This window comes from Miniopterus natalensis, chromosome 1, assembly GCF_054644295.1.
Source record: "Miniopterus natalensis isolate mMinNat1 chromosome 1, mMinNat1.hap1, whole genome shotgun sequence".
NCBI classification, from domain to species: Eukaryota; Metazoa; Chordata; class Mammalia; order Chiroptera; family Miniopteridae; genus Miniopterus; species Miniopterus natalensis.
Genome location: NC_142081.1, coordinates 59,933,590 through 59,961,359, shown reverse-complemented (window position 1 = coordinate 59,961,359; position 27,770 = coordinate 59,933,590). Strand labels below are relative to the sequence as shown.

Here is a 27,770-nt window from a genome sequence, read left to right as displayed (position 1 = left end):
TTGTGCAATTTGATAAGTTTTGCTATATGTATAATCCATGAAGCCATCACCACAATTAAGATAATGTAAATATCCATCAAACCCAAAAGTGTCCTGGTGTCCCTTACTAGCATCTCCCTCCATCTCCTCCCCATTCCCACCACACTGTCCCCAGGCAATCAATGATCTGCGGTCATTGTAATTAGCTCACATTTCCTAGAATTTTCCAAAATTCTAGAATTTTCTAGATAGAATTGTACAGTATGTGCTGCTTCTTTCACTTGGCAGTTATTTTGAGACTCAAACATATTTTAGCATATAGCAAAGGTCTTTTTATTGTTGAGTAGTATCCCAGCAAATGCATACACTACAATCTGCTTATTCATTCGCCTACTGATAGACATTTGAGAAGCTCCCAATTTTTAGCTTTTCCAAACAAAGCTACGCTGAACATTCAAGTATAAACCTTTGTGAGGACCTGTTTTCATTTCTCTCAAATATGTTACTTTTTTCTTTTTTTATTAAAGTATTTTTCAATTACAATTGACATTCAATATTCTATTACTTTCAGGTATATAACATAGTGATTAGACATTTATATACCTTACAAATTGAACACCCCAATAAGTCTAGTACCCATCTGGCAATAGGTGTGTCACTTTTTAAATTTTATTTTTTTGATTTAACAGTTTATTATGATTTATAAGTGTCATTTTAAAAACATTGATCCATTAAATCATGTTGCAATAAGTATGCAAAAAGTTTGCAAACAAAGCATACTTTAAACTAGTTAAAATATAGAGGTTCTCTGAAATTCTGGATTTTTCTGTCACTTTGTTATTATGCTGTGGCAGCCAAGTAATCCTTTTTACTCCAGGTGGAATAAGCCTCCTAAATCCAGCTTCGTTGCAGATTCCACCTTCTATGTTATCTTCTGTCACTTAACCCTTCAAAGCTTTCCTTTAGGGTTAATATGGCTGTATGAATGGTATCTTCAAGCTCTAGATATTCATTATATCTTTTCTCAAGGAAAGTTTTCCCATTCACATGGTTCTTTCCCATGCTGTGGCTTTCCAGGTAAAGTAAGCTCTTGATGGATCTGAGTGAAATAAATATGGTTGTCCCTCGTTCCAACCACAAATTAGTAAAAAACTCCAAATGGACGACCACCACCTGACGGGCATATTCTCACATCACAGATGCTACTCTCTGTACCAGCTGAGCTGTGGGAATGGGTTTTCGGTAAACAAGATAATATTGCTGAGCTAGTTTTGGAGCTCTGTGCACAAGCACTCTGTGATCTGGGCCCATGCCACTAGAGTCAAGCCTGTGTGTTTGACAATTGGCTCCACTTTGTCTACACTTCGCTCATCATACGAAATGGATTTCTGTTTCTTCTCAGTTGCTAATACCACAAATACCACACCATTTGCAGCTTTAATTCCCACTGAAGGGGCTCCTCCAGCTACAGCAGCCAAAGCACATGCAGTCTGAACAAGTTTCCAGATGGGCTGAACGCAGTCAATGAGAAGCTGTGACTGCGCTCGGCCATCTTTACCCAGAGACTAGATACGTTACTTTTTGTTGTTAATTCTCACCGGATCCATTTAGAGAGAGTGGAAGGGAGAGAGAGAGAGAGAGAGAGGGAGAGAGAGAGAGAGACATCAATGTGAGAGAGGCACATCGATTGATTGCCTCCCACACGCACCCCAACCAGGACCAGGGATTGAACCTACAACCCGGGTTCATGACCAGAAATCAAACCCGCGACCCTTTGGTGCATGGGCCGAATCTCTAACCACTGAGCAACACCAGCCAGATACGTTACTTTTTAAAATGAATTTAATGCCATTCAGGTACAGATAGTTCATCCAGGCTCCTTACAGGAAAACCTGGAACAGTGACTGTTTTCACTTCTCTGCTTTCTCTTGTGATTTCACATGGTTCTTGTTCTTGATTGTAACAGGAGCCGACCAAGCCCTTTGCCTCACTGAGAATGGGAGTCTCAGCTGGCCTCAGTTTTGCCCAGCATTGTGAGCTCAGGTCAGCCAGGGGGCTGCAATCCTGGAAGATATGCTCCTCCTTTTTCCAGAAAAATGTGTAACAAGGAGAAAAAACACAAAAAATAAACCACAGAAATGGAAGTGTGTATATATATATATATTTATAATATTTCCATCATTACCCAACAATAACTACACTCCAAATTCACCAGATACTTACTGGCACCTGCTAAGTGCCGGGAGAACTGCTAAGGGCCAGTCCCTGGGAATACAAAGATGGGCATACAGTCCAGTGGGGGACAAGTGACACTAGAAGAAAGGATCTAGGGAGACAGGAGAGCTTGTAACAGGGGTACCTGGTCTGTCTGCAGGGCACAAGTGGAAGCCAGTGTGGCCAGAGCACACAGAGCAAAAGGCTGTGGCCCACGGCAGAGGTCAAAGGCTTAGAGGAGGCCAGAGCACAGGGGATTGCAGAGTGCAGAGCAAGTTGGCAGCCTGGACTTCAAAACCCCTGGCTCCTTTCCCTCTTGTCTGAATTCCATCCCGAAAGTCCCCTTTTCTGAATTGTTTGATTTCCACTCACAATATGGCTCCCTGGGTTGTGGCAGCACATTCGTGAACTCAGAACTGGGGCTTGGTGCCCAGGGCAAATTGTCAACCTGTTCCTTCCACCGGGGTCACTATTTCCTCCACCCCTGGAAGCAGGTGAGAATCCTGTCTATTTGCAGGAGTCAGTGGGCTAACTAAACTGTGTGAAGCATCTCACGGCCTGGCATTCAGTAGCAGCTCCACAGATATTTAGAGCCGGCCTGGTGCTGAACAGCCTTGCCTTGGTTCTATGCATCTTGTTACCAGACCAGACCAATCAGGTAATGGGTTGTTCCCTACTCTCTCCACCTGCTACACACACACACACACACACACACACACGTGCAAACTGCTTCCAGCTCCTCTTTGCCCAGATAGAGGTTAGGCCATCCGCCCTTGTTCCCCACACCCTCTGCCCATGATCCTCCCAGTGCACCTGGCCCCTCCCAGACCCTCCCCTTTACCAGTGATTCTCAACCTTTTTCACCTCATGGCACATATAAACTAATTATTAAAATTCTGCAGCACACCAAAAAATATATTTTTGCCGATTTGAAAACACACACACACAAATCGTATAATTTTTATTCATTCACACAGGACATCTGTTGTGTTAGCTGTTGTCACATTTTTATTGGACAATGTAAGGGAAAAGAGGTCAGCACCCCTGACTAAATAGCCAGGTATTGCATGTTTTAAAAAAATTCTTGTGGCACCCCAGGGTGCTGCAACACACTATTGAAAATCGCTGCCTTATACAAATACACCTGAGGACTGGGCGATCCTGACTTCCTCCTGCCCTCTGCTCTGCACTCTCAGGTAAGAGTCTGGCTCTGCTGGCTGCGGCAGGGGACAGGAGGAGCTCTCTGTGAGAGTGTATGGTGGCTCTATGTGGCCGTGGTCTCTCTGGGTATAAGTACATGTGTTCTGAATTGGTATCTGTGCCCCTGTATCTCTTTGTGTGGGTGTCATGCATCTGTGGGGGTTAGTCTGTGTCTCTCCTAAATGCAATGTGGGTCTGTGTGTATATCTGCATCTGTGTCTGCTCACCTGCCCTGGTCCCATTCCTGGCCAAACTCCTAAACGTCCACCTCTTACTTGAGTTATAATTGAATTTACAGCCTCTGTCATGCCAGGCAGACGGGTTTTGCTGAGGGTTGAAGGGATAGAATGACTAGTTTCCTTTCAGAGCCGCCAATTCTTGTCCCTCAAGCACTTGGCCTGAATTGGCAAGAGAAAGCCCAAGACCTTTTTTGTTGTTTTTTGAGGTTTAATTGATGTATAACATATTAGTTTAAGGTATACAACAGTTTGTACCTTCTGATCCCCTTCACCCATTTCATCCACCCCATCCCCCTCTTCCTCCCCACCACCTCTGATAACCACCAATCTGTTCTCTGTGTCTATGAGCTGAAGGGTTGTTGTTGTTGTTTTTATTTGGGGTTTTTTTTTTAGATCTCACATATAAGTGAGATCATGCAGTATTTGTCTTTCTCTATCTGACTTATTTCACGTAGCATAATGTCTCAAGGTCCATCCATGTTGTTGTAAATGGCAAGATTTTCTTCCTTTTTCATGGCTGAATACGATTCCTGTGTGTGTGTGTGTGTGTGTGTGTGTGTGTGTGTGTGTGTGAACATTTTCTTTATCCTTTCATTTATCAATGGACACGTAGGCTGCTTCCATGTGTTGGCTACTGTAAATAATGCTTCAGTGAACATGGGGGTGCAGATATCTTTTTGAGTTAGCATTTTCATTTTCTTTGGATAAATATTCAGAAGCGAAATTGCTGGGCCATATGGTAGTTCTATTTTTAATTTTTTGACGAGCCTCCACACTGTTTTCCATAGTGGCTGCAGCAATTTACATTCGCACTAACAGTGCAGGAGGGTTCTCTTCTCCCCATCTCACCACCAACACTTGCTATCTTTTGTCTTTTGATAACAGCCATTCTAACAGGTATGAGATGATATCTTCTGGTTTTGATTTGCATTTCCTTGATAATTAGTGATGGTGAGCATCTTTTCATGTACCTGTTGGCCATCTGTATGTCTTCTTTGGAGAAATGTCTTTTCAGATTCTCTGCCCATTTTTCAATTTGATTGTTTGTGTTTTTCCAAAACCTGTCTTTTCTCTTTTTTCCAAGACAGATTCTGACTGCCCCAAGGTTTTCTTTACTGCTCCTTCTCCCAAGCCCAGGCCCATGGATCTCTTTCAGACTCATCACTCATTAAGAGGAAGGATTGGGGGCAGGAAGGGCCATGGGCATAGCTTGGAAGCTGACTTCAGGGGAATATTTGTGGTACAAATAGAAGCCAACAAAAATGAGTGGCTCAAGAGGTACAGGGGGCCTATCTTGGAAGTGTGTGTGTGTGTTAACATTTGTGCTTCTATGTTCAGCAACTATATGAGTACCAGAGAGCCCTGATGTCAAGTATTTGGTCTTTCTGCTGTGTAATGTATTCTCATTTGTGGTTCAGGAAAAATGAATGTACTGTGTGTGCACTTGGTCCATTCTGGTGTTGTCCACTATGACCTGTGTGCCAGCCCCAAACAAGATGAGGCCAATCTTGGCAAGAGAGTACCTCAGCACCTCCATCCGATGAGAAAACATTTGTTGATAAATGACAACTTGGCTCAGACCCTAGGCCTCCCACCAACTTTTAATTCTGGTGGGAAGAGACAGGAACAAGCACTTCGGACCCTGGCAGGCTTTCCATTCACTTGCAAAGGTCTTTGGGTCCCTGGATCTTCCATAGGCCCCAACCCACTAATCCCATGCTGCTCTTCCCTGCTCTGGGTGAACTGATGTCATCAAGCCATCCTCTCCCACCTTTATGCCAGGTGTCTACACAGGGACAAGAATCTATAGGGACTGGGTACCATAACCTGGCACATGGTAGGCACACAACATGAATAATTAACATGATTGACATTGATTCAAGTGGAACTGAATTAATACATGATTTTGAGTCTGGGGGTCAAATGTGAGGGTGCAGGGTTCAGGGGCCAGTGCGTGATGCTTTCATGTCTCTGTCTACCCACCATGTGGGTGAACCCACTGTATCCATTCAACACTTGTGGCTGGCACCTATTCAGTGCCCAGCTCTATGCTGGGTACCGAGCTAAGCGAGAGAGAGCAGTTTTATCCCTTTCAGCTCCTGCGTGGGCTGGGTTACACATCCCTGGGGGGAATAAGGAAAGGTTGAGATTTAGATTACAGTAAACTAAGGTTTACCTGTTGAACCGCAGGTGTTCCTTTGCACTTGTCCCATAAAGATGGAGCTAGGTAACTACCGTGGCGGGGAAGCCGTGGGGTGGAAGAAGGAAGAGAGAAGGAAGAAGAGTGGCAAAGGCAGGGGCAACCGCTCAGCTAGATCTACTGCTGCCGAGAATGTGCATTTGTGCCTGGCCGGTGTGCTCAGTGGTTGAGCATCGACCTAGGATCCAGAAGATCGAAGTTTGATTCCCAGCCAGGGCACATGCCCGGGTTGCGGGCTTGATCCCCAGCGGGGGCGTGCAGGAGGCAGCCGAACAATGACTCTCTCATCATTGATGTTTCTACCTCGCTCCCTCTCCCTTCCTCTCTGAAATCAATAAAAACATATTAAAAAAAAAAAAAAGAATGTGTGTTTGTGCAAAGGTGGTAGTAGGCTTCCTAAATGAAAACAACTTCTTATACTTTGTAGAACACTTTATAGTTTAAGAAAGATCCTCATACCTTCTTCATCTCACTAGATCTTCAACCTCAGGGGTAAAGCAGACAGATGCTTCCCTATTGTACACAAGAGGCCAGAGGAATTAGGGGGTTATGCTCAGGGTGAGGCCATGGAGGAGTAGCTAGTTCAGGAGCCCAGAACTCAGCTCTTGGCACCTGTGCCATTGGCTTCCCTCAAAAGGAACAAGAGACAATCCTGGTCTTCAAGAAATGTAAGTCTCGTTGAGTAGGCAGTTCCCACCAATGCACCCTTCCAAACACCCAGGACACTCAGATTCGTCACTGAAGAATGACCCTACTGGACCTGCAGCTCCGCAGGCAGGGCAGGCAGGATGGCCCAGTCTAAACAGACATCCTGCAGGAAGGCAACACAGAGAGGAGCAAGAGAGATTTTCAAGTGACAGGAGATAGGAGCAAAGGCTAAGGGAGGGGAACAGAAGGCCATAAGCAGTAGCCAACAAGCAGCTGACTGAGCAGAGAGACTGGACTGAGAAAAGTGGGATTTGGCAGGGGGGCAGATGGGGAGGCTGGATGGGGCCTGCCTAGAGGTGGAAGCAGAAGAACCAGGGTTTGCCACTGCAGAATACCTCCCTTAGTGTCATGGAGTTTGGCTGAGGTTTGGAGGGCAGACAGCTGACAGGGTGGGGACAAGAACCCACACCTCCTAACTGGCCCCACAGCATCCAGGAGGACTCGGCCAGCTCTTGAGCAAACAGGAATGCACAGCTGAACTTTGCATTGAATTTCTCTATACACATGTCTGTTGTTGAGTGAATGAAGGAAAGAATGATGGTCAGGCAAGTGAGCAAGCCTGAGGCACCTTGCTGATGGTGGGGGGTGGGCACAAAATCAGCACCAGGGAGAGGACAGGCTTCTCACTGCAGAACCAAATGAGGAGTGGCTAGTTCTGGAGCCCAGAACTAGCTACTCTTTTTCCCTTTCTCTCCCACAGGTCAGAAAGTAGGAAAGTTTCCCAGTCGCCTTCCCTTTTTTCTCTTCACTGCCATGTCCTCCAGGCCTCTAGCTGCCTTCCTAGACCTTCCCAAATGAAGAGTAGGGAGCAGGCTCAGCCGTAGGCCCCACAGCACTTACCCACCCCCTGCTGGCTGCAGCCTTCTCTTCAGCTGCTCTCCTGTTTTCCCATCTGTCTCTCTCCTCTCCTCACATCCCCTCCCTGCCCCAGCAACCCATCCTCTCTCCTGCTGCTTCCCCGCCTGTTCCTGCTTCCTGCCTTCCTGGCCTCCCCCACAGTCTTCCTGGATGGCTGGTTTGCTCCCAAACCCCAACCACACTACAGGGCCCCAGTGACCTGCTCAGGCCAGAGAAGGGAGGCTGCCAGCTCTCCTCCCTGCTCCCCCAGTCCCTCCATTGGCTACCACCAGCAGACTCAGCTCCTAGGCCTGGAACTGGTTCCATCACAAAAAGAGTCATAGGAGAGGCAGGCAGGATAGGAAGGGGCTATATCCAGGCATCACTGAGCCTGGAGGGGGCAGGGGCTGCTCTAACATGGTCACAGGAAAGCCCCTGCTCCTGGAGCCTGCCTCCCCACCACATACCCCCATGCTAACACCCCATGACCACCCCCACTCCCCAAGCCTTAACTAGGCCCTAGGAGGCAGAAGCAGACTGGGAAGCTACCTCACCTCTAGAGTAGGGGCATAGGACACACACACACACACACACACACACACGCTCCCTCAGGATCCCAGCCAGGGTGGTATCTCTCTCCTCTTCCCGCAGCTTGTGGCAAGAGGTAAAGAAACTCCTCTGACCTTGGGGCCTCAGGAGTGGTTCCAGCCAAGACAGAAGGTTAAGCCACCCTCTTTCCAGGCCTCTTCTGGCTGAGGCAGTAAAGCCTTGATTTTACCCTCTAGTCTTTCTGGTTTCTTGAGTCTGGCTCCTATTCAGGGACAGGCATAGGCTCACACACACTCCCATTGTCCTGTACTTACAGCCATGCACATGCACCCATACGCATGCATCTGTGTATACAGCAGACATGTATATGCACCCACCCATGCACATGTGCAAAGACACAGCTATCTGCATGTAAATTAGCACACACCCTTGTACCTATGCACACGCATGCACTACCTACATAATGAATACGAACACCCCTGACTTGCCACCTCCTACCTTTGGTCTCCTCCCACCCTCAAGCTGTCTTCCTCCTCTTTTTCCTCTCCCTCCTCTTCCTCTTCTGATACTACAACCCCCCCCACCCCCCCCACCCCCCCCACTCCCCCTCCCACCCCCCCACCCCCCCCCCCCGCCCCGACCTTGCCTCCTGTCTCCTCCTTGCCTCTGGCCCACAGTGAGCTTCTCTGTAGCCCCCACATCCCCACCCTCACTTCTAAGTACAGTCAGCTTGCGGTTCCTAACATGGCAAAACCTCTAGTCACTCTACAAGGGTTCCTGGGTGATGGAAGGAAGAAGATGAGATTGAGATAATTCTGCTTCTTTGATACAGATAAAATAAACTGAGGTCCAGGGAGTGGGAGTCATATCTCAGCTCAAAGAATGGAGACCAATGAATCTAGCTTCCTCCCTTTTGTCTGCTCAGTGCTCTGGTTTCATCAAAGCAAAAGGCCCAGAGCTAAGAGCTGTCACTGCTGTCCCTGCCTTCCAACCCTCCACTATGATCCCCTGCTAGTGTCCAGGAATCTTGATTCCTCTACAGTATGGAGTAGGGAGAAGGAGGGAGTCAATTTGGGGTGAAATTGGCACCGACCTCTGACTCTAACATTGTTAATTTGGCTTTCCACAGGAGCACTGCCATGGTAGTGAGCATTGCCATGACCCTGGCCCTAGGCACTGCCCTGGAGGGAAGCTACCCCCAGGGTCCTGTGGGTCACCCCCTGGTCCACATCACTGAACAAGCAGAAGAAACAAGACACAAGAATGGGGAGCCTGAGTGGGTTGCCCTGCTGACCTGAGATGAAGCCTGAACCAGAGTCTTTTTTTCCTAATAAACAGCCTCCTAAAGGCCATATTTTAGTCTTTATTATTATTATTATTATTATTATTATTTTAATTTGAGAAAGGGAGAGAGAGAGTGAAACATTGATGTTAGAAGCATTGATCAGTTGCCTCCCATACACGCCCTGACCAGGGATCAAACCCACAACATGGGTAAGTGCCCTGACTGGGAATCAAACCCGCAATCCTTCAGTGCATGGGATGACACCCCAACCAACTGAGCCACACTGGCTGGGTGCCGTGTTTTACTCTTAAAAGAGCCCGACTTCCTTCACATCCAACCTGCCACTCAGGGGGCCTAGCAGTCTGAGTTCCTTAGTTGTGAGAACGGGGTACCCAGCCAGGCATTCTCAGAAGCTTGGCTCTGTGGTCCCCATAACATAAGGTTGTATAAGGCCACCTCTCCTTTCTTTTTCATTTCTGCTTCCTCCCATCAAAGGGCCTAAAATGTGGCCTCATCACCTCTACCCCATCATATACACCCAGACCTGGTGGGCCTTCCAAAGTTCCATCTTGCATGCCTCACTTTATAGATCAGAAGCCTTTAGTGGATCCCTATTGTCCAGATGAATTTCTCATCCTTCCCTGAACATACATTGAACTTTCCAGCCTCCTTAATTTTTCACAGTTCACCACCACCACACCACCCTTGCCTCACCCCCAGGTCAGTAATTCCTTGCTTCCAAGCCATGTGAAGCTCCACCATCAACATGAAGCCTTCCCTAAAGCCCATTAGGAAAAGAGAGGTTCTCTCTTTGCACACTACCTCCTTCTCTACAGCTTATATCAACTATCACATGGATAGGACAGAATAGCCTGACCCCATGCTACCCAGTCAGCACCAATTTATGGGCTAGTCTTTTGTCTCTCCAACCAAACTAAGGTACCCAGGGCACGCCCACCACTTCTACACGTCTAGATTCCCCACCCCCATCCCCTACTGACCTATGCCTTGCATAGAATGGCGTTTGCACACAGTTTAGGGATACCTATACCTATACTTCTGGGTTCTAACTCTCTCCCCAGTCCTATTCTTCATCCAAGGCACCTCCCTGCACACACATCCAGCCTGCTTGCTGTGAAACCCTTTCCACTTATGCAAGTCCTACATCTGGGACCCTCTCCACTCGCCAACTCACAGGCTTCTTACACTGCCCCTATCTATTCGAGTGCTGCCACAGCCCTCTAGCCAGGCCTGTCCACAGCCCATCACACCTGCCCTCCCTCACAGTCATTCCCTCATGCGGAAGGCAGCAAGTGCCCTGGAGTGACTGGGTACTGGGTGCTTCCCAGGCTGAAGTAGGGTAATTATAAGAAAAGGAACGGGGACTCTCTGAGTGTCTTTCTGCCCCCTCCCCACTATATTCCACACTTGAATAACAGAATTGGGGCTACGTTTCTGATGGGCATAGACTCATGTCCAGGTCCAGGTGAAAGTAAAGAAGGACCCAACTTGAGCAGGTGCCTAGCCCCGCTGGGGAGGAACAGGGATCACTGAATGGAGCCGAGAGAAATGTGGGACTAAAGTCATCCAACCTCTCGACCCCTCAGTGTCCTGTTCCCTCAAGTGCGGGTGTGGAGCTGCTCCCTCTTTGCGACTGAAAAAGTCTGCATTTCAAGTTGTGAGGCTCTCTATACTGTGCTCGGGTCCCGCTTCCTGGTTCCTTACGGGAAGACCGATGCCCCTCAGGAGAAGCCGACGTGCAGACTACAGCCAGAAAGCCAGACTCCTAACAGCAGCTCTCAGACTGGGCCTGGTCAGAGGGACCCACACCGCCAGCCCCGGGGTCCTAAAGGACTGGGAGCGTGCAGCTCGGGCCAGCGGCGCTGCAGGCAGCCTCTGTCTCCGCCCCCCAGTGCCGCGCCCATTGGCTGGGCTCCTGGTCGGCCCCGCCCAGCGATCCGCTCGCCCGGCGCCTACGCATGCGCCAGAGCCGGCCCCACGACTGCTTCAGCACCAGGGCCCGGACAGCGGCACCGCCCACGGGCATGGACCGAGGTAGCTGCAGCGGCGGGAGCGGTCCGGCTCCCGGCCCGGGTCCGGAAGAGGAGCAAAGGCAAGAAGGGGAGCCTTTGGCCCCAGATGGCAGCTCCCCGGACAGGTAGGGCGGACCACTCCACAGATCCAACTCACAGACCTTCCAGCACCCCCACCCCAGGTATCCTCAGGAGCCGCCATACATCGCCCCATTCATTCCCCAGCCCCTCTCGGAGCCCCACCTGGCGCCTCCACGCTCCCGGCCCCCTGGCCACGCCCTCATTCCGCCAAGTCCATTCTCTCTGCCTGATACCCCCTACTGTCAGCCCCCGCCGCCCTCAGCGCCCCGGGAACCTGCCCCACCCACCATTCCTACCTTACCTCCAAGGCCGGGGCTTCCCTCCCCGGCCCCCGAGCCACTCCCTCTAGGCCCTGCCCCCGCGCCTTCTCTGTAAGCCTCACGCCCGCGGGCTGCCTCAGTCCGGGTGGCAGCATGTCAGTGTGCGGGAGAGTGTGCGTGTACCATGGATGGGGGGCTCACCAAGGTGGGTGTCCTGGGGAGGGCAGACACTCGGCGGCCACGCCAGGGACTGTCTTTGTCCATCACCGTCAGGAGACTCTGCCCTGCATGGCCGGCTGCGCACGTGTGGGCCAGAGTCCCCGCATGTGGCAGCTACCTGCACTCGCTGGAGGCACTAAGGTGGGCAGGCTCAGAGGCTCAGGCCCTGAAGGAGCCCCAGGCTGGCAGGACCAGAGGAACACCTTTTGGCTGAGGGCCCAGGTCTTGGTGCCTCTCCTCTCTCTTCCTCCATCATATGTGGGAGGAAACAGCCCAGCCAGGTAGCAATATGGCACAGGTTTTGTGCCCTGCCGTCTCCAGAACCCCTCTCCTGACATGACACTGCCTTTCTGTCCTGCCTGGACTGAAATAAGAGGCATTCTTTGCAGGCACAAAGCAGAGGTGGACACATGGTCTCTAGACTGCTCCAATTAAAATGTACATTCTGTACCTCAGAGCAAGAGGAGACCCCACAAGTGAAAAAGAATGTTTTCATCCCTCTATTGTTAACACATCAGCTTGGACAGATATAGCCACCTTTCCATCTGAAAGGCACAGAGATTTATTCAAAGGGATGTGACACAGGATGGATGTGTTCCCTGGACCAAGGTCTACTTGGGATTATGGCCTGACCAAAGAGCCAGGGGTGGACAGGGCAGGGCAGTGACAGGGCAGAGCAGGAGTCTGGGGTCAGGAGCCTCCCTAGAAGGGGCTGGAAAGTCATTTGGTGCCTTGGATATTTTGCCAAGGATCAGCCCTGTTTGGCCTGCTCACTTCCCCTGCACGTGAGGGTCATTCTTGGGCATGTGAACTAATTGCTCTCCTCCAACAACTCCCTGGGACCTCTGGCCCCTCTCTGCACATCCCCAGAGACCCTGGATACCAATCAGACAAAGTGCAATTCAAGAAAAACAACTATGCTCCTGATGAGCTACATAGAACTCTGAGGATAGATACACAGTGAATATGATGGCGTGCAGATGCACACATGGACACGGACACACACACACACACACACACACACACACACTGTCCTTTACTAATGCATTGACTACAGAGCAATTTGAAATACTTCATCCTTTTTTAAACTTTTTTTTTTTAATATATCCTTATTGATCTGAGAGAGAAGAAGGGAGAGGGAGAGAGAGTTGAAACATCAATGATGAGAGTCATCATTGATTGGCTGCCTCCTGCACACCCCTGACTGGGATGGAGCCCACAACCCAGGCATGTGCCCTGACCGGTGATTGAACCACGATCTCCTAGATCCTAGGTCGATGCTCAATTGCTGAGCCACACCCAGCTGGGTGAAATATTTCATTCTTTGTATTTTTAAAAATTACCTTTTTATTTTCCTAGTGACGTGAGCTGCTTCCCCATCTATCCTGGGCACTCTGCAGGATCACATGGATGTCCATATGGCTATGTGTCTGTGAGTTTGGGAGCAAGGTCAATGCACATGTGCATTGCCCCTTATGAGGCTTCCAAGTGGAACTTCTGTGTCTGGAGCCCCGTCAGGCCCTGACTGCTGTGACTTTGGCCTCTTAAGGAGGCCTGCGTCACTACCTTCCATCCCCCTGCCCGCCTACCTCAGTTACTTGGCTTATAGGCCAGCGAGCCCAGGCAGGCAGCCCAGGAAATAGCTCATCCTAGTCAGAGCCATGGAACTGAGAGGGTGAGAATAAAAGCCCCCTGGGGAGACAAGGCCTGGAGTACTTAAGTCATATTATTACTAGATCTCCTGAGAACAGAGGGCAGCAGGGGCTGGCAGGAGAAAGCTCTTATTCTGAGTAGAGTTTGGCTGTTCTTGAAAGAGTTGAGATAAAGGATCAGTCCTAAAGCAGCCAGAATGTGGAGGTTTCAAATTCTACCATATTGCCCTGGTTGGTGTGGTTCAGTTGGTTGGGTGTCATCCTGTGCACTGAAGGTTGCCAGTTCGATTCCAGGTCAGGGCACATGCACAGGTTTCTGGCTCAATCCCCCATAGAGGGAGTGCAGGAGGCAGCCAATTGATGAGTGTTTTGCTCTCACATGAATGTTTCTCTCTGTTTCCCTCTCCCTTCCTCTCTCTCTAAAAATTCAATTTAGCCCTGCTGGTTTGGTTTAGTGGTTAGAGCGTTGGCCTGTGGACCAAAGGATCTCAGTTTCTATTCCTAGTCAAGGGTGCTTATCTCCATTGCACATTTGAGCCCCAGCCCCAGTCATGGTTCATGTGGGAAGCAACCAATCCATGTGTCTCTCTCACGTCGATGTTTCTCTCTCTTCCTCTCTCCCTCCCTTCCACTCTCTCTAAAAATCAATGAAACAAATATCCTCAGGTGAAGATTTTTAAAAAATCTATTTAAAAAATTTTTATCATATGACAATGGGCACAGTCAAAAAGGTTGAGATTTGGGAACAGCTGATCCTAGGTCCCTGGAGAGGGAAAGAAGGGGTTAAAAGAAAGGGGCTGGAGCCAGGAAGACCTCATTAGAAACAAATAAGTGGTAGACACTGGAATCCCCATTAAATAGAAACAATGGAATGAAGGGGTTGGGCTTATGAGGTTTGGTAGACTGGTTAAGGGAGAGTGCTCATGTTCTCCTCCAACACCCCCTGGAGTGCTGGCTTCCCTTAGTGAAAAAGAAACTGACACTCCAAGTGGGAGCCTGGCTCCTAGGACAGGTCCAGTGCTCAGTGAGTGCTTTAAGGCCATGGGAAGTTGGAACAGGCACCCTGGTTGCCCCACCCTCCTGACCTCTGGAAGGCAGGCCCTGCTCTAAAAAGGGAGACCAAGACTAAAGGGTCATCTTCATGCCTTCAGGATCCAACCCAGACCAAGCACCGTGCCCAGCATGTGGTAGGTGCTCAAAAAACACCTGCAGGATAAAAATCGTAAAGAGGTAGATGTCCACACTTAGACACATAAACCCAGGCCATTTATCCAGCTTCCTTTTGTCCATGGAGATGGGCCCATAAGGTCTTTTAACTGCCAGGACAGTTGTTGCTATGTCATTAATTTTATGGGGTCATCTGAAGTCTTGCTTTAGCACAACATTGGTCAAATCCCTACTTTTCTAAAGGTTGTTAGTAAAAAATAAAAAAAAAATTTTTTTTAAGTAGCAGTGATTTAAATTGTGGGATCAAATTCTGATGCAGCTTTTGGATAACAAAAAGTAGTCTTTATAATTATGTATGTAGTGAGATACTTAAGGTGTGAGGAGTTCTCATATAGAGATATATTATCTGAGGTACTAAAGAGGTCAAACTGTAAATATAAATATTCTTAAACTACATGCTCCCTGCAGTACTGAGTGTGAGAAGGGGCAGGAAAGCAAATGTATCTTCCACATGCCAGGCTCCATGTCAGGCACCTCACATATGTTGTATCTGTTAATACCAAACCCAGGAGGGGTCGTTATGGTTATACCCTCACCCAACAGACATGGATGCCAGGGCTCCAAGAATCATGTGTCTTTCCCAAGGTACCAGGGCTAAAGGATGATGGAGCCAGGAGTACACTTCCACTGCCCCCCCCTTTCTCAGCACAAGGGTCACTCTACCCAGACTGCTATGCCAGCCAGCCAGCCTTCTGGGAGGAAGGGGAGGAACTTGCCTATTCTTTGCAGTCTCTCCAGTTGGTCTCTGGGCAGAACCCAGCCTCTGTGAGCAATGTCCAGTTGGATCGGGACTCTGGCCCAGAGCCTCTTCATCAGTACAGCAGGCAGGGCTGGGAGCCAGGGTTGGTTCGGCATACACCTGGCTCTCCCGTGGGAGCTATGCAAGCTCTGGCAGGCCACGTGATCCAGGGAGATGGAGGGAAAAAGACAGGGCTCTGCCAAGGCTACCTAACAAGCCCAGAACCCCTGGGGAACCCCCCACTCTGTTCTGTGGCCATCTTCTCATGTCCTATCTGGCAATTCTGTCACTGGGGTGGGACTCCATCTACCCCCACACCCAAGGAGTGGGGCTGAGTCCCTAGACAGTGTTGCCCTCATTAGTAATTTTGGAAGAGGAATCTATTTCTGACTTCTCCTTGGCAAGTTCCTTGGGAGTCCCAACTGCATCTCCCAATTGTGTACACCCTTGCAAACAAACTTTATGGCCCATGGCCCAAGGTTGGTGGTGGAAAGGCAGCAGCTGCCTCGGCCAAACTTTCCCTGACTATGCCCAGCCTTGTGAAGTTCGGGCCCTCCTCTGGGCTCCTTCAGCCCTCTGTGACTTCTCTCACAGCACTCAACATGTTGGACTGTCCACATCTCCCACCCGCTATGAGTGCCTACAGGACAAGGACTGGGCCTTCTTTATCCTAGCACCACTATTAGCAGCCTGTCTGAACTCGGTATTCATTCAACAAACATTCCCTGGGCACCTTCTGTGTGCAAGGCACTGTTCAAGGCACCGCGGATAGAGAGATGAACAAATGTGCCAGGCCCCGGCTCTCCCAGAGCTCGCATTCCATATGAGAGACAGGCAATAAATATGACAGCTATATCATATCATGTCCAGTTGTGGCAAATGCTCTGAGAAATATAAAGCAGGTAGGGGGATGGAGAACTGGAGGGCAATTATTTAGCAAGGGTATTCATGGAAGGCTTCTCCAAAAGGTAATAGTTGAACTGAGAACAGAATAAAGAGAGAGTGTGAGCCATGCAATTACCTGGGAGAGGAGCAATTACCTGTGGGGACAAGAGTGCAGCAGGTGCTCAATAAATGTCTAACAAGAGGATGAACTGATGACTAGCAGAAAGAGCACAGGACTGTAAGTCAGAACTGGGTTCAAGGCCCAGCTCTTCACATCTCAAAGAACCTCAGTTTTCAAATCTATAAACAAGGAAAGTACTTCCCCTGTAGGTTTTTGTAAGGAGTGCATTAACTCATCATGTGAAAACACGTTCATTGTCTAGCACAGTTCTAGTGTGTAGCAGGCTGACACTAATGTGTTGTTTTTTGAGTGCATGGACAGATGAGTGAACAAGGCAATGGACCCCAAGAGGTAGGTTGGGAATATAGATTCATAGTCCTCACCCTCCTTGCCTCTCCTCCAGGACTAGTAATAGAAAAATTTCACCAATGTGCCTCACCCGATCTTCCCTGCCTCTTTTCTCCCCAGGTCCCAGAGCAAGGCTGTGGCCCCTGAGGCAAGCCCAGAAAGGAGCTGCTCCCTCCACAGCTGTCCCCTTGAGGACCCTTCCAGTTCTTCAGGACCTCCACCAGCAACTTCTACCCTCCAGCCTGTGGGCCCTTCCAGCCCTTTGGCCCCTGCCCACTTCACTTATACACGGGCACCAAAGGAATACCGGGGGGGCAGTTCCCTGCCAGGGCTGGGGGACCGGGCAGCTCTGTGCTCCCATGGCTCTGGCCTCAGCCCTTCCCCAGCCCCCTCACAGCATGATGGGGCCTGGAAGCCACCATCTGTGCAGCACCATGTGATCAGTGTCAGGTAAGAGAGGTCCAGCAGCCTGCCAGCTGCCATCGGAAGGTAGGGCAGGGCTAAAATGTGGGGACAACCCCAAGCTCTGGACAACATCATCAAGGCAGTCCAGGATGTCCCCTGCCTCTGATGAAGGAGGCAGCCTGGATAGAGGAGGAAGTAAGGGCTGTAGCTGTGGTGTGGGAAAGCCTAAAAGGGTTAATACCATCTTCCTCTATCCCCCTACCCCTACCTCCTACCATATAAAACGACTCTGGCAAGCATGTGTCTTTTCTTCTATTCCACAGGCAAGAACAGGCCTTCCGGATGCCCAAGAGGTAGGCCTAGGCCTTGGCCTTCTCTTGACCCCTAGGGTGACCAGGCCATGCCCAATATAGCTCTACCACCCTTTCTTGGTTGCTCCAAAGCTCACCCAGGCCCTGCTACCACACCCAACACCAGTTTATGTGGGTTCTCTTCCTCTTTCCAGCTATTCCCAGCTGATTGCTGAGTGGCCAGTGGCAGTGCTGCTGCTGTGTCTAGCTGTCATCCTTCTTTGCACCCTGGCTGGACTCTTGGGGGGCCACCTGCCTGACTTCTCCAAGCCCTTGCTGGTAAGGGACCAAGGGAAGGGAGGCAGTCCCCAGACCTGGCCACCTCAGCTCAGTCTGGGGCAACAAGTTGGAGTGGCCCAGCTGAGGGCAGGGTGGCAATGGTGGGCTCTCAGCCTACATAGAGAGCTGGAAAAATGCTATAGAGGTGATACTCCCATTCAACAATCCAAGCAGGAAGGCTGGCCTTCCCTGCTCCAGGGATGCAAAGGGGCAGAGCTGAGAAGAACCATATGGAAAATCCCTCCTCCTGCTTGCCTATCTTCTTGGCCCTCCTCCCCACAGGGTTTTGAGCCTCGGGACACAGACATTGGTCGCAAGCTAGAGGTCTGGAGAGCACTGCAGTCCCTCACAGGCCCCAGGAAGCTTCTTTCCCTTTCCCCAGACCTTGAGCTGAACAGGTAATGGGTTCCCATCTTTCCACACCATTGAGGGGAATGAGGGGGGGGGGAATGAGGTCTCTAGGTAGAAGCCACCAGATGACCTCCTCAAGAGCAAGTTAGAGGAGCTTGCTGGGGAGTAGCATCTGGCCTCTTCTGAACACCCCACTCCTTGATGGTGCCTGGCACTGGTTTTCTGTATACCTCAGCTCAAACCCCCACACCACTCTGAGCCCCACACCCTGGAGTACTGCCCAGGAGGGCATGGTCCGGCCCCGGAGGATGGTGGAGCCCCTGGAGGAGAGAGGGCAGGAGAACTTCTTCTGTGGCCCCCCTGGTAAGCTTCAGCTTGGCCAGATCCTGGCTTTAATGGTGGTCCCCACCCCCACCTACTAGAACAGAAGGGCACAAAAGAACAAAGTTAGGCAGATAGAAAGGGAAGGAAGCCAGCTGGCCACATTCAAGCCAAGGAAGTTGGATTACGTACATCTGGGAAGATTAGGCAGATCTCAGGTGATCCAGCCAGATAGGGTCAAGGCGGGGTGGGGGTGGGGGGACAGGAGCTGGGATGCAGGCCCTGGATGAGGCAACCAGGGACAGGTTTCAGCTTCCTGAGAATCTGAACCTCATATGGCCCTGGGTAAGAATCTTTCCTTTGGTGGGCCCAGGACCTGGGGCCAAAGGGCTGAGCTCTGGGGGGTATGTTGCAGAGAAGAGCTATGCACAGCTGGTGTTCATGTCCACCTCAGAGGGCAGCCTGTGGAACCTACATGCCATCCATTCCATGTGTCGCATGGAACAGGACCAGGTGAGCTGACTGGGGAGGTACCAGGACACCAAGAACCTGATCCCAAGGAAATACTGCTGAGCCAGGACTGCTAGGGTGGACTGGGGAAGAGCATTCTCTGCTTAGAAAATTATTCCAATGCTGTTGAGAGGCTCCAGGTTGGGGTGGGGAAAGAAGAGTCAGCTGTTTTCAGAAGAGCCAAAACACAAGTGTTGGAAAACAGACCATGAGGAGCCTGGGGATTTCCTAAAGGTCCTAAAAAGGAGCCTCAAGAACTGTTAAGGAGGCCCTGACCCAAGGGCCCTAGGCCCCATCAATCCAAGCAGTGCCAATGTAATCATGCTAACTAGATAACCACACACCATAACATCTGCAGAAAGGTTTGCTGCTAAAAATACCACTAAGTAGCCCAAGACGCCCACTTCATACAAGGATATCCAAAGTACAAAGAAACACTGGTTAAGAACATGTGCTCTGGTCCTGGCCAGCGTGGCTCAGTGCTTGGAGCATTGGCCTTCACACCAGAGGGTTGAAGGTTCGATTCCCAGTCAATGGCACATATCTGGGTTGCAGGTTCAATCTCCACCCCCGGTCAGGGCTCCTGAGGGAGGCAGCCAGTCAATGTGTCTCTCTCACAACATCCCTATGAGGAAAGTACCGTTCTTATCCCCCCTTTGTATGCACAAAGACTGAAGCACTGAGAGGTTGAGAACATGTACTCTGGAGTCAGATGCCTGATTTCAAGGCCAGCTCTAATACTTCCTAGCTGAATTCAGACTGCTGACTACCAGGTGCCGTCCCGCAAGTTGTGTGACTTCAGGCACCTTTCTTAACCTCTCAGTGCCTCAGTCTTTGTGTGTATAAAGTGGGGATAAGAACGGTACTTTCCTCATACGGATGTTGTGACAATTAAGATAGAATTTGTAAAACTATAATGTAATTACCGGCAAGAGTAATCGCTCAATAAATGTTACTATTGTCACCATCATCTCAGATCCAAGGCCATACACCCAGTTGGTGGCTCTGGTTCCCAGACAGGCACTCTCTGTAACTATACCACCTATTGTGATGTCAACAGCACGTGGGAGAGAAAAGGAGGCATGAGGTCTGAAAAAGAAACAGACCTGTGCCTAACAGGGTTTAAGCAGACCAGTAGACAGAGGGAGGCGGGTAGGGTTTGGTAGTGACCTTGATCCTGGAATGTTTTGGCCTCCGCGTTTCTCACCATTTGCTTCCAGTTCTCTGGACCGCAGCCCTGTTCCATCTGTGACTGCCACTTCCACTCCTACTCCTGGCTCAGGCAGTATAGAGTTGAGGTGTGTGACCTGCAGGGGCCATTAGGGCAGGACCTCTCAGGCTGGGGCCTCAGCAGCATCCCTGAGGCTCCACTTAGATGGAGTCAAGATGTAACTGCTGACACCTGGGCCAGGGGCCAAAGGCAGCTCTGAGACAAGCCAGTTCTGCTGGGCTGTCAAGATACATCGCTGCCTCTGCCCTGCAGTCTGAAAGAAGATGAGAGGGCCTTGGACAGGGCTAGGGAAACCTGGGCCCCTGCACTGCCCTTGAGCTCTCTCCTGCTGTCTGTGCCCTACAGATTCGTTCCCATACCCGCTTTGGGGCTCTGTGCCACCGTATAACAGCCAACAAGTGCTGCCCTAGCTGGTCCCTGGGCAACTATGTGGCCGTGCTCTCCAACCGCTCCTCCTGCCTGGACACTACTCAAGCAGACACAGTCCGCATACTGGCCCTGCTTCGGACCTGTGCCCTCTACTACCACCGTGGTGCCCTGGTGCCCTCTTGTCTGGGACCTGGGCAGGACAAGCCCCCACGCTGTGCCCAGGTTCCCACCAAGTGCTCCCGGAGCAGTGCTGTCTACCAACTTCTGCACTTTCTGCTGGACAGGGACTTTCTGAGTCCCCAGACTGCTGACTACCAGGTGCCCTCCCTCAAGTACAGTCTGCTCTTCCTGCCCACCCCAAAGGGTGCCTCCATGATGGGCATCTACCTGGACCGCCTAGCCACCCCCTGGGGGCTCTCTGACAATTACACATCCATCACTGGCATGGATCTGGGCCTCAAGCAGGAGCTGCTCAGGTACTACCTAGCCCAGGATACGGTGTACCCCTTGCTGGCCCTGGCTGCCATCTTCCTCAGCATCGCTCTCTATCTGCGCTCCTTCTTCCTTACGTTCATGGTTCTGCTAGGGGTGCTGGGCTCCCTACTGATGGCCTTCTTTCTTTACCGAGTGGCCTTCCGCATGGCCTACTTCCCTTTCGTCAATCTGGCGGCCCTCGTCCTGCTCAGCAGCGTCTGCACTAATCACACCCTCGTCTTCTTTGACCTCTGGCGCCTCAGCAAGAGCCAGCTGCCCTCTGGCGGGCTGGTGCAGCGCGTGGGCCGCACCATGCACCACTTCGGCTACCTGCTGCTGGTCTCCGGCCTCACCACCAGCGCGGCCTTCTATGCCAGCTACCTGAGCCGCCTGCCAGCTGTGCGCTGCTTCGCCCTCTACATGGGCACGGCTGTGCTGGCGCACCTGGCGCTCACGCTCGCCTGGCTGCCCTCCTCGGCCGTGCTCCACGAGCGCTACCTGGCTCGCAGCTGTGCCGCCCGGGCGCGAGGCCCGTGGGCTGGCAGCGCGCCCCGGCGGCTGGCGCTGGCGCTGCACAGGCGGCTCCGCGGCCTCCGGAGGGCGGTCACCGGCACCTCGCGCCTGCTGTTCCAGCGCCTCCTGCCCTGCGGCGTCATCAAGTTCCGCTATATCTGGATCTGCTGGTTCTCGGCGCTGGCGGCAGGGGGCGCCTACATCGCGGGCGTCAGCCCCCGCCTGCGGCTGCCCACCCTGCTGCCCCCGCGCGGCCAGGTCTTCCGGCCCAGCCACCCCTTCGAGCGCTTCGACGCTGAGTACCGCCAGCAGTTCCAGTTCGAGCGGCTGCCTGAGGGCGAGGGCGGCCACATGCCCGTGATTTTGGTGTGGGGCATCCTGCCTGTAGACACTGGGGACCCCCTGGACCCTCGCAGCAACAGCTCACTGGTTAGTGACCCTGCCTTCTCGGCCAGCAGTCCCGAGGCCCAGCGCTGGCTGCTGGCACTCTGCTACAGAGCTCGGAATCAAAGTTTCTTTGGAGCCCAACCGGAGGGCTGGCCCACACTGTGCTTCATGGAGGCCCTCCAGCACTGGATGGAGAGCCCCGGTTGTGCCCGCCTGGGACCTGGCCTCTGCTGTAGCCACTCAGGCTTCCCCTGGGCACCCCAGCTTTTCCTGCACTGCCTCAAGATGATGGCTCTGGAGCAAGGCCCAGATAGCACCCGTGACCTGGGGCCTCGCTTCAATACCCAGGGCAGCCTGACTGCCCTGGTCCTACAGTTCCAGACCAGCTTCCAGTATAGTCCAGACTACAGCCAGGCCCACCACTTCTACACTGAGGTCAGCCACTGGCTGGCAGCAGAGCTGGGCAGGGCACCTCCGGGCCTCCGCCAGGGTTGGTTCACCAGCCGTCTGGAGCTGTACAGCCTGCAACACAGCCTGAGCACCGAGCCTGCTGTGGTGCTGGGCCTGGCTCTGGCGCTGGCCTTTGCCACACTGCTGCTTGGCACCTGGAACGTTCCACTTAGCCTGTTCTCCGTGGCAGCTATAGCAGGCACGGTACTGCTCACCGTGGGGCTCCTGGTTCTACTCGAGTGGCAGCTTAACACTGCCGAGACACTCTTCCTCTCTGCATCTGTGGGCCTCTCGGTAGACTTCACTGTCAACTACTGCATCTCCTATCACCTATGCCCACACCCAGACCGCCTAAGCCGTGTAGCCTTCTCACTGCGCCAGACCAGCCGCGCCACGGCCATGGGGGCTGCAGCCCTGTTTGCAGCTGGTGTGCTCATGCTGCCTGCCACGGTGTTGCTCTTTCGCAAGCTGGGCATTGTCCTCATGATGGTAAAGTGTGTCAGCTGCGGCTTTGCCAGCTTCTTCTTCCAATCTCTCTGCTGTTTTTTTGGACCAGAGAAGAACTGTGGGCAGATCCTCTGGCCCTGTGCCCACCTGCCATGGGATGCTGGAACTGGGGAGCCAAGTGGGGAAAAGACAGGCCGCCCACGACCAGGGCCAGGAGGAGGGCCGCCTGGGTCCTACTCGGAGCAGTATGAGCTACAGCCCCTGGCACGGCGCCGGAGCCCCAGCTTTGACACCAGCACAGCCACCAGCAAACTATCTCACCGGCCCTCAGTGCTCTCTGAGGATATACAGCTTCATGATGGCCCCTACTGCTCCCGGCCCCCACCAGCCCCTGCCTCACCAAGGGACCTGCTCCTGGACCACCAGGCAGTCTTCAGCCAGTGCCCAGCCCTGCAGACCTCCTCCCCTTATAAGCAAGCTGGCACCAGCCCCAAAACCCAGGCCAGGCAGGACTCCCAAGGGCAGAAGGCTGAGCCCATGCAGGCCTCAGCAGAAGCTCCAGCCCACGCCTCCAAGCCCAAGGCTGCAGAGCCACCTGATTGCCTCTGCTCCTCAGCCAGCACCCTGGAGGGGCTCAGCGTCTCGGATGAGACCTGCCTAAGCACCTCTGAACCCAATGCCCATGTACCAGATTCCATGGGTGCCTCCCCAGAGGACCTGGATGAAACTGAGCAATCAGTACCTGAGCGAGGCCAGCTGAACAGGAAGCGGGACACCCTGTGGCTGGCGCTGAAGGAGTCTGTGTATGATCCATCACAGCCTGCCTCCCACCAGAGCACCTCATCCTGGAAGGGCCGTGGGGGACCAGGGGATGGCAGCCCTGTGGTGCTGCCCAACAGCCAACCAGATCTGCCAGATGTTTGGCTGCGCAGGCCCAGCACCCATACTTCAGGCTACAGTAGTTGAGGGAGGCTGGGGGAAGCTGGGCCAGGGTGCAGAGCCTGTCAGGGAGGACAGGGCAGGGGCAGCATCAAGCTGGAGCCTGGTGGTGTTTCCCCATGTCAGCAGGGAGAGACCTCACCCTTCAGCTGTGGACTTTAAACCCTGCCAGATATTCCAGCCTTGGTCGGGGCTGCTGCTTACACCCCGCATCTGGAGGATTCAGTGGGGAGAATCTTTGGAGAGAAATGCCAAGCTCTCCTTGTGACCTGCTGAGGACTCCTGAGCCCCCACAGTGCCAACCAGGACCCACTCCAGGGAATCTCACCAAGCAAGAGTCCTGGGGAACCTCGGCAGCCTCCTGGGCCTCATATCTTTCAGGGGCTCTTTACCAGGATACTTCCTTCTCTTTGAGGCACTTCTGTGTGCCAGAATTGGGCTGTGGCCTCTGCCCTGAGCTGCCCTACCCCCCACACACACCCCAGTCTGACCGGAAATTCATCAAGGCCAGGCTGAGAAGGCAGGAACAGGAGAAGAGGGCTGATCAGCCTCTGAGTATCCCTATTACATTGCAGCCTGGTCCTTCACAGGCAGCTGCCGTGGCAGGGAAGAGTGGACTCCCCTATTAACAGTCAGAATATTTTCTGTCCCTGCATCTTTTAGTTTACAGAACACTTCTAGACTTGTATCCTTGGAATCTCACTTCACTGTGGGGTACCCTGAAGTTGGTTCTTTTGCCCCCAATTTATAGGTAAAGACATTGAAACTAAGTAAAGGTAAGTGACTTACCCGAAGTCACATAGCTAATAAATGGCACAGCAGGTTTCCACACTCACTCCACCACTACAGCTCCCACTCCCCTCCTGGCCACCTGGCCACAAACATTGGTCTGTGGCTGTCCTGATCTTTTACCTCTAGCACCCTCCTATGATTGCCTTCTCAGATGTCTCTGAGTAAACTCCCCTCCCTCCCCCTTCAGGCCTCCATCTCCAGAGAGAGATATTCTGAGCAAGCCTGGAGTTCCTCCCACCATCCCTGTGCATCCCTCCAAATCCAGCTGAGATGCCTGCTGGCCATCAGGTATCCTGGCTAATCTGGTTCCCAAGTTCAGAGTCCGGGGCATGCCTCTTCCATGGCCACAGTATATGGAGAGCCCCCACCAGGAGAGACACTGAGGAAAGTAGAGGTGGAGCAAGAACTCAGGGCTGCCCTTTTTGGGACTGTATGGGTCTGAAGCTGTTCCCCGGCTTCCTAAGGACAGGTGTTCCTGGTGGCCATCAGCAGACCAAAGGCTGATTCCTCCTCCCCAAGGCAGTGAGTCTCTCTGGAAGGTTTTATCCCATGTAAGAGCTCATGACACTTAGAGTATCAGCAAGTTTACTGAATACCTACCCTGCATATGGTACTACAAGGAGGCAGAGGCGTGCAAGGAAAATCATCTTCCCTCAAGGAGCTCACTCTCTAACTGGGGAAACAGTTCACACATCCATGCAGGCATCAGTGGGCCTCGGAGGGACATATGTCTGTCACCATCAGTATTGTTGGAGCTCAAGTACCCAAGACTGGGTAACCAGGAAGGCTTTCTGGAAGAAGAACAACTTGAGCTGGGCTTCAGAATCCTAAGTGTATCAGACTGGAAGGAACCTTAATGATCATCCATTCCAGCAGTTTGCAAACTTTGTAGCCTCAGGACCCTTTCTTCAAAGAATTGTTGTATGGAAACATAGTATGTAGAACAGATAAAAAGCAGCTACTCTGCTGGGTGCTGGGTGGGGGAATACAGAGCCAGCTCAACCTCCCTTTCTACTGTACCTGGGGAACCCCTCAAGCTCCTGAAGGCCTCACAGAATGTGGTGTGAAAACCCTTGATTCAGGCCATTTTACAGATGAGTATCACAAAAGGAAAGGAGTTTTCTAGGCATGAACAGTCTGTGGCAGAGCTGGAGATAAATCAAGGAGTGTTTTGGTTTTTCGTATATTGTTGAGACTCACCTCCCACCCCAATGGGAGCTCATGAAAAGTGGGACAGAAGCCCAAATGAGACACAGGAGTTGAAAACACAGAAGACCGTGGGCAGGAATGACAGAATACTTTGCAAGATAAGTAAATCGAACCCATCTGACTCCTGACACTAGGAAGGGAAGATAGTGACTAGGACATAACTTCAACCTGTCCCCCCAGAGATCCGCTTGGAGCTTTCCCCATGTTCAAGGAGAATTCAGCCTCTGTGGCCTAGGGCTGCTCATCAGGGTCCTGACTTCTCTGCACCATGGACTGTCCTGTTACTACACAATCAGGCTGAGAGCGCCCTGGTCTCACCTGGGACAATCAGCCCTCTAGAGGGAGGACAGGTGAGCCCTTCCTTCTGAGCATGAGCAGAAGTGTGACCTTGATGCAAAAGAGAGTCCAGCATCTTAGCTGCTTCTCAGCAACTCACCAAGGTTCTTTTGCCCCATGTTGTGGGAGGGCAGCAGGGACCTGGACCAAAAGAACCTGCTCCTCCACACCCTTTTTTTGTGTCTTACAAAGGAAAACATTGGTGTCTGGGACTGGAGCTTCAAAAACTGCCTGAACACAACCACTGAAATGTTAAAGCATGGGGTGGGGGCGTCATTGGGAGTTTGGGCACACCTGATGATCCTATCAGGGATTTCTGGGTCTCATTCTTACAGGCTATGGCCATACAACCCTATAGGAAGGCAGATGAGCCAGAACAGCTGAGGTGCCAACTGGATTTGTTCTTTATGCCTCTGGGCCCTAAGGACTGGAAGAACCCACTGGCAATCAAAAACTTCACCTCGCAACAAGAATGGCCCAAACCAACAGCAGGCACCCTATTTCAGCGGGTAATCCAGCCTGCCTCTCGGGGCCCCAATTTTGGAAAGCAGGATTTAAGGCATTTTTTAATTTCCTTTGACTTTAGTAGATCTATTCACTTAATTATTGTTATGGGTGGTTACAATGAGTGTGTGACCCTGCATACGTGGGGAGAGGCTTCGAAGCATACTGTGAGGCAAGGGAAAACCAGTCAAAGCATTCACATTTGCTCTGGAAAATTCAAGAAATGGTTTCTTAACACTAAGACACTTTAAAATAGAACTACATTAACACTCACTTGGGACTTGAGAGTATTTCTCCTATTTGTGCTACAGATCCTTGAACTCACACTCAGAGTATGTGTGCTGTGTTTTTAAAATGTAACTTGGAATAGTTTGTTACAATGGGAAAGCCCATCCTTCCATGGCTGTGGTGCTTTGATGACGAAGATAGGCAGAGATTGATGTGACTGGCAGAATCTTAGATTTTATTGGCACATGGCCTATCCCATACCATGATATTTAGTCAATATCCCAGCTTGAGCCTGATTCTGAAAGAGACATATCATAAGAGATTGACAAGCCAAACTTCCTCAGTCCCCTCCAACTCTTCATTCTTCTCCCGGTGCACAACCGGACAGGGAGGCAGGTGAGAGGTATCAGGAAAGAGGAAACATTGATTTACAACCTTCACCTGTTATCCAGAGAGTTTCTGATCTTTTCTTCCATCGTGGCCTTATCTCAGCCTTTGATAATACACATGGGCAATGACAAGCTCTCTGGCACCCCATGCTGTGCGTCAAGATCCCATTAGCTTGGGGATAGGAAAAACAGACATTCCTCACCCTTTCTGCCCTCACCCTTGTTCACAGGTGTGACTGTAACTCAAGGTCTGGAGGTGTTTTTACTTAAGAAATTGTAACACAATTCACTGGGAAGATGAGGAACAAAAGAAAGCCATCATGTGCTATGTAAATGGCTGGCAGTCCAAAGCCACCCTGTACTGAAGAGCCCTGGAAGGACCTTGATAAACTTATAATTATTATCAGGCTTCTGTGTGATTATTCATGGTATCCTTCAATATAGGGGAAAGATCAGCATTTTACCAAATTCCCAAACATCAAACAAGAGCTTTAGTATTGCTAAAGAAAA

General features: G+C 51.5%; 1 protein-coding gene and 1 pseudogene across 1 annotated transcript; one reads left to right on the top strand and one right to left on the bottom strand.

Annotated features, from left to right (window-relative positions):
* Positions 1-819: 819 nt before the first annotated feature.
* On the bottom strand, positions 820-1,531 carry LOC107542957 (proteasome subunit alpha type-2 pseudogene; annotated as a pseudogene).
* A 9,415-nt stretch (positions 1,532-10,946) lies between these two features.
* DISP2 (dispatched RND transporter family member 2) lies at positions 10,947-23,829 on the top strand. The gene is made up of 8 exons (XM_087814819.1): positions 10,947-11,369; positions 16,897-17,226; positions 17,505-17,534; positions 17,687-17,810; positions 18,093-18,208; positions 18,397-18,524; positions 18,898-18,995; positions 20,569-23,829. The coding sequence occupies exons 1-8, from the start codon at positions 11,191-11,193 to the stop codon at positions 23,827-23,829; spliced, it is 4,266 nt and encodes a 1,421-aa protein (XP_087670945.1). The 5' UTR covers positions 10,947-11,190.
* The last annotated feature ends 3,941 nt before the right edge of the window (positions 23,830-27,770 follow it).

Bases quoted from the DNA above. Each gene is read 5' to 3' on its own strand.
- DISP2 (XM_087814819.1), top strand. From the start codon at position 11,191: ATGCGCCAGAGCCGGCCCCACGACTGCTTCAGCACCAGGGCCCGGACA. The intron at 18,525-18,897 runs GTAAGCTTCAGC...GGTATGTTGCAG, and splicing joins CTTCTTCTGTGGCCCCCCTG to AGAAGAGCTATGCACAGCTG. The intron at 18,996-20,568 runs GTGAGCTGACTG...TGTGCCCTACAG, and splicing joins GTCGCATGGAACAGGACCAG to ATTCGTTCCCATACCCGCTT.